At 33.0% G+C, this 7,133-nt stretch overlaps 1 protein-coding gene across 1 annotated transcript; it reads right to left on the bottom strand.

Moving 5' to 3' along the window:
- Nucleotides 1-4,636: 4,636 nt before the first annotated feature.
- LOC139524821 (uncharacterized) lies at nt 4,637-7,133 on the bottom strand. The gene is made up of 2 exons (XM_071319925.1): nt 6,190-7,133; nt 4,637-5,080 (listed from the first exon to the last, which is right to left on the bottom strand). Exons 1-2 carry the CDS (start codon nt 7,025-7,027, stop codon nt 4,707-4,709), a joined length of 1,212 nt encoding a protein of 403 aa, XP_071176026.1. The 5' UTR covers nt 7,028-7,133; the 3' UTR covers nt 4,637-4,706.

Raw genomic sequence — 7,133 nt, 5'->3', positions numbered from 1 at the left:
TCTTATTCACCGAACCATATTTAGAATTCAAGCGATAACTTGTTTAACTAAGGATTTTATTATCCCGAGAATAGATTACCTTAGCCGTATTTGGCACAACTTTTTAGAATTTTGGATCCTCAATGCTCATCAACTTTGTACTTGTTTGGCTTCATAAATATATTGATATGAGCGTTACTGATGAGTCTTATGTAGACGAAACGCGCATCTAGCGTACTAAATTATAATCCTGGTACCTTTGATAACTATAACTATATATCATGTACTGGAACCCACGGGTTAAACTCAGTAATTATATATTACTGGATAAGTTATTAGTGTACAAATGTCCTTGAATTGTAATTACGTTAATCATTTTATCAAAAATGTTATGCTTCGTCCATATATTGTATTTACTATATCGTTTTGTTTTATTATTACTTTGTTTACTTTCACATGCTAGATAATGCTTATTTATCTCTGTGCCTAAATAGATAGATATATATAAATGCATGTCCATCCATGACGAGAAAAACAAAGTGTTTGCTGTTTCAATACCGTTCTTTATTAAAAAAAAAAAAGACAATAATGTTTACTACTATTTTTCAATATTCCCCGGAGTTCGGTATTTTTGTGATTTGACTGTTGGTCACATACTGATATAGCTCTTTTTAAACATCCTGAGACTCATTTCACAAAACAATCTCACGATAAAGAATAAAATTAAGTCATACTAAGCTAGACATTGACAATGAATTAATGTTAACGCATACAAATGTACTTTGGGTTTCTAGGCTAGTGGTATACTTTTATGACATTGATAGAGTGCATGAAATGTTCTGCCTTTAAATGACAGTCATATAATATTTTTGAGGAAATTAAAAGTAGGGAAACTGATATTGGTATCAGGTGCTACTGGGTTGAGCATATCCTACTTAGTTACATATGCCCCGGAATAGAAATCATATTGTATCTCATATTTGCTGACTACCACTGAATCAAAAGAGAGGGGCGAAGGATAACAGAGGGACATTCAAATTCATAAATCGAAAATAAACTGTCAACTTCATGGTTAAAAAAAAAAGAAAAGGACACACAGACAAACAATAGTACACACAACACCATATAGAAAAAAACAACAACTAAGCAACACGAACCCCGCCAAAACATTAGGGTGATCTTAGATATTCCGGAAGGGTAAGCAGATTATGCACCACATGTGGCACCCATCGTGTTGCTCACGAACAAAACCGATAATAAGTCCGGAACACAAGATGTCTGGTCTGTACTTTTACCTAATGGTTCATATTTCTAATTATGACAACCTAACTAGTGTGGATTTGCAGGTTGTGTGAAACACGCTTTGCCGGCACATATATCTCGCCCTTGTTACAGTTCATGTTTTGTTTTGTTTTATTTCTTGAATTGAATTTCTTAATCGATTTATTGATGTGAGCATCGGTGAATTACTGTTATTTTTTTTTATTTGATCGTTTGCAAAGGAATTTTGACATATTCTTATTAAGAAGAATGGAGGAAATTGATAAACAAGTTCATACCGTTACGGATGGATATCAATAGTTAATTACATCCTACAGTTCTAAAACTTGAATGTTTGTCAGTATTATGACGTCAATGCATTGACAGCTATGACGTCATTCGTTCTATAATGGTGGTCAAATTGATAAATTTAATTAATATAATATGTTACCGCGACGGTTAAGGTATCGATTATATGTTTACAAAGGCAATAGTTTTAGCCAAAGAAGATTTATAACAATTCTGCTTTGATTTTAGGATGCTTAAACCTTTTTTAAGGTTTTCATGACAAGGAAATACGTCAGTGGCTGAACTAAAAGAGACTTTATCGGACCTTATACGGTATCTTAGATAATAGATCTTAATTAAAATGTTTACTAAGTTTATAAACATATAATCGTCAATGAATGTTAAAGTAAAACAGGAAGAAACAGCTTTTCACCAAGAAAACGTACACGATTTGTTTATAGAAGTTATACATGTTATAGTTAAGTATTTCATCACGAGGTGGATATTCTCATTTTTCTGAAAATTAACACCATGTAACAATTTCATATGCCGAGTTTAGCGATTCGTCAATATGTATTACATTATGAATGCAACTTGAATGAAGATAAACATTCTGTAAATTAAAAAAAATAAATCATAATTTTGTATGGGCTCTAAATTTTGTGCAAATTTTAAACTGTTTTTGCTTGACCTGGGAGTTAAAGCTTTGGAAATGTAACAAAAAGTAAATTCACAAAAATACTGACCTCCGAGGAAAATTCAATGCGGAAAGTCCCTTATCAAATAGTATAATCGAAAGTTCAAACACATCAATCGAATGGATAACAACTGTCATATTCCTGACTTGGTACAGGCATTTTCTTATGTTACAACCTCGAATGGATATAATAAGGTACCAGTCTTATAATTTAAAACACCTGACGCGCGTTTACATAAGACTCATCAGTGACGCTCAGATCGAAAAAGTTAGAATGCCAAACAAGTTCAAAGTTGAAGAGCACTTATGACCCAAAATTCTAAAAAGTTGTGCCAAATACGGCTCAGGTTATCTGTTTCTGAGATAAGAAAATCCTTAGTTTTTCTTATAATTCATAATATTTTCAACAAATGAGACTTATTAACGAATGTGTACTTGCAATAAACACTTTTACGGCTGTTCCATGTGTATCAGGGTGTATTTACACTTTGAAGGCACCTGGAAACGGTATTTGATTGGGTTTGCGTTGATGTTTCTATGCCTATGTAGTAATTTTTGGAATATTAACGGATTGCATTTGAACTAATAGAGATATATAGTGCCATTGTACAAAGGGAGATAATTGTTTACAATGTAACGATATCATTATCAAAAATTTGAATTCTGAATTTTCTCCACAAGTCTAGGCTGAATATAATTTTAGAAACAGATTTTTCATTTAAATAAAGTTGTTGACTCATTTAAAGCGATAAAATTTAAAGTGATTTTTCTTTCATAAAAGGATTAAAAAAAACATAAGTGCAAAGAAATGTGTTGAAGTAAGGAAACAATAAGCATTTCATTATCCAAAGAAGGATAGATAACCCCATTACCAAAGCAAAAAAAAACAACGAAATAACAAACAAGCCAAACAAAACGCTAGTACACAATTAAAATTAAGAATGAGCAAGATAACTCGCACACAAAAAAAAAAAACAAATAAGAAAAACAAAGAGGAAGAACTGATGTGCTCCAGAACGAAGCTCTGAGAGATCTGGAATCCAATATAAAGTTTATCATAAAAAAAACCAAATACGAAGGATAGGACTAAGTTATACACCATTATTAAAAGAAACCAGGACATTTGAAGACGTCCGATCTAGAAAGCCATGTAAAATGAAACGATAATCAAAATATACATTGATTTTCCTTTACAAATTGTGACTTGGATGATGACTTGTCACAGTGGCACTCATAGCGCATCTATCTAATTAAGCTATAGCTAGTTTCGCCTGATCAAATGTTTTTTTCTTTAAATTTTGTTATAATACCAATTCAAGATGCTCACTTTGAGAAACATATTAGTAAATAAAAAATTAACGAAAATATTGAACACAAAGATAAATTCAAAACAGATTTGCCCATATAACCTGACTAAACCAATCAATATCAACCAACGAAACGTATTGATGGTCCGTTCAACTTAATTTTAAGCTAGCTAAACCTCCATCTTGTAAGTGAACATGTAAAAAGTCACGTGGTGTAGCTTCAAACATATATTCTTTTTTTAAATGAGGTGTGAAGTTGGTATGTCAGTAACTTCTAGTATTCCCTTGTTAAAATATGTATCATTGTCCTTTTGCTTAGTTTCTTTTGTTATCTATTGTAACATCCCACTCGGAATTTTCTAAAATTAAGTTTTACTGTGCGCATTGGTGTGTGTTTGTTTATTCTACATGGCTTAGAAGCATAAGGGGAGGTTTAGGTTTCCACAAAACAGGTTTAATCCAGCTGCATGTTTGCGCCTGTTTTAAGTCGGGAGCCGCTGGGCTTTGTAAGTCTTGTATGGTTTTTAATTTTAGTTCTATTATTTGTTGTAGAGTTTGGGTTGACGCCCATATCCATTTAACTTGTCCATATTTTGTCTATGGGCCAGATGAAGCCCGACTCCCGGTTTGGCATTTTCTCGCTGTGTTGACGACCCATTGTATACATGTATATCAGGATCTGCTTGAACCCATACAACATCACCAATTTGTAATTCTAAGGCTACAACGGAAGTTTCAAAATCCACGTGATTGTCACTAGAAATACTCAGCTTTCGGCTGTTTTCTGCTCTTTGGTCGGGATTTTGTCTCTTTGACACATTCCATTCTCAATTTCTTTAAGCAAGGATTTTGTCACTCTAACTTTATGACTATAAAAAAAAGATGTGGTATGATTGCCAATGAGACAACTCTCCACAAGATACAAAAATTAACAACTATAGCTCACCGTACGGTCTTCAACAATAAGCAAAGCCCATACCTCAGAGTCAGCTATAAAAGGCCCCGAAATGAAAATGTAAAACTATTCAAACGAGAAAACCAGCGGCCTTATTTATGTAAAACAAATGACAATTCTCGATTATTAACTCTAAATTGAATCTACATATATATTCTTATTTTTAATGGAATTGTTTAAAATGATCAATGAATGGATGCGAAGCTGGTAAATGAAATTATCAAAGTTTAACAACTGTCATACAAGACCAATGGAAGTATACATGTATATCAGTATCTGCTTGAACCCATACGATATCACCAATTTGTAATTCTAAGGCTACAACGGAAGTTCCTGTATCAACGTGATTGTCACTCGAAATACTCAGTTTGGACACAGAATTTCCATTCATATAAATAGAGAAACTAGAGTGATCCGTAGGAGTATTTATAACGACGGATATATGATATACTCCACCTTTTTCACATGTAAACTTTCCTGTGGTTCTTATTGCAGCCATATCCAGAATCCCAACATGTGATCGCACTTGGTCAAATTTTATCGCGTTATTATGGTGAACGACCCCATCGACAGAAACACAAGTTGTTATAGCAACTGAAATAAACGAATAATATATATTTTAAACTCAAATCTTTGTCATGCAATATAGAACATGTTATTTGTGAATAATAATTGCAATCACATGGATTTTTTTTCTTGCCTAAAAACTGTATTTGGCGTTCCAAACAACGAGACTTGGTATTGGGTTTCAAAGATTAAATAAGCATGCTTGAATGAGATGACTGCTTGATTATATTGCCTTATTTACTAAAAGAAATACATGTAAGCTCCTGACTTAGGACAAGCACATACAAGAATGTGGAGGTTTTAAACATGATTGTTGGTGATTTTTCAATTTCTTTTTTAAGTAAATGCGACTTCTTTCACATTAGGCAAAACCAACTTCTAACTGTTCTAAAAGATGGTATTATGTATTCAAAATTTGAATTAATTTGAAATCCAATATCCATTTAGGTGGAAAACAAGATGATTCATTATTCGTTATTTGAATAATGAACTATTATACTTTTCTAATTAATAGATCAAATAGTGAAAAAAAGAAAAGAAGATACCTAAACGCAATCATTTTTTTTTATTACATTGAATAAAGTATTGCATTATTGAACTCTGAAAATGGACATAAATGATTGATTTACTTCACTGACGCCGTATGCAGAGGGAGAAGATACCAAGACGGAAGCGAAAAACCATGAGTAAAGAAAAGACAATGAGTTGTCTTACAGTTGTTAACCTTCTGTGTCATTCTGTCTCTAGTGTAGAGTTGTCTCATGGGCAAGAATGCCACATCTTTTTATTTTCATGTTTTTAAAACCATGACTTCATTTTCATAAATAAAGGCAACAGTATTATACCGCTGTTCGAAACTCATAAATCGATAGAAAAAAACAAATCCAGATTCCAACCGAAAACTGAGGGAAACGCATTAAATATAAGAGGAGAACAACGACACAACAGTAAAATGTAACACACACAGAAACGAACTAAGCATTAGACAAAATCTGATGAGAACAACAAATATAACATCAAAACTTGTCAAGGGTCAGCAAGGTAACAATATTGTATGATGTCAGCTAAAGATACTTTTTTCTATTCATTACTTCCATCATTATAACCATACACTACAGAGAATGTATATTGCCTACCTTTTTCATTTGCTTGAGCAACTTTTTGCATGATCCGTTCCTCTGTTACGTTTTGCTTAAACTGATACTCTTTAATTTGTTTACTGAGCGCAATGACTGTTAAATTATGGTTACTTTCGACCAGCTCTATCCTTTTCCCAATGTCTATAATTGATACATTTGAGCCGTTTGACGCACACTGAGTTTGAAAAATTTCTATGGTCTCATTTTTAATGCGTTGAAGGTTTTTGATCTCTATATTGGTTTGCATTTCGAAGTTCTTAATCATAGTATTTGTCTCCCCAGTTCTGTTATACAGTGTAAAAATGTCACGGTTTCTGGCTTTGTCGTTGGAATCTAAAACGAACACTTTTGCGCCTATAATGTTCACTTGCTGCTGTAAAGCAGGTAAATCTTGAGTGTCCGGTGTATTTCTGAGTTCGGGCGGACTGGAAAGTATACCATTCATTTCAAATGTCATGTTAAGCACAGAGGAGAATCTGTGTTCGATGGCACTATATTTCTTAAGCAATTTTTTGAAACTGGACTGTAATTTTGCATGATTTTTTTCAAGCGCGTAGTACTTCTGAAACCATTTTATCGGCGTACCAGATGGTCCTGTTGACTGAGTGCTATTTATCTTGCCATTTTGTACGCGGGAACTCTCAGGTTGTAAGTGTGACGTCAGCAAGGTAATAACATTGTCAATTTCCTGCTGTTGTTTTTGTTTATATTCATTGAATTCAGCAGCCGTTATATATTTCTGATCTGGAGAATTTGGTCCAACAGGATTACTTTTGTCTACGAGAAAAAATCCATTGGAAAGGGAAGTAAATGCAAAGATAATCCAAATTATCATCCTGCTTGTAGTTTATTGCTGTTGCATTTATTTAGAAGCATATAATCAGCTTGTAAATATGAATGAAAACTAACATATACTATTGTTATCAATAAGGTCACAAGCT

The sequence above is a fragment of the Mytilus edulis genome, chromosome 5 (assembly GCF_963676685.1).
Source record: "Mytilus edulis chromosome 5, xbMytEdul2.2, whole genome shotgun sequence".
NCBI classification, from domain to species: Eukaryota; Metazoa; Mollusca; class Bivalvia; order Mytilida; family Mytilidae; genus Mytilus; species Mytilus edulis.
Note: the sequence above shows the minus strand (reverse complement) of the source record. Positions and strands in the feature narration are given on the sequence as shown.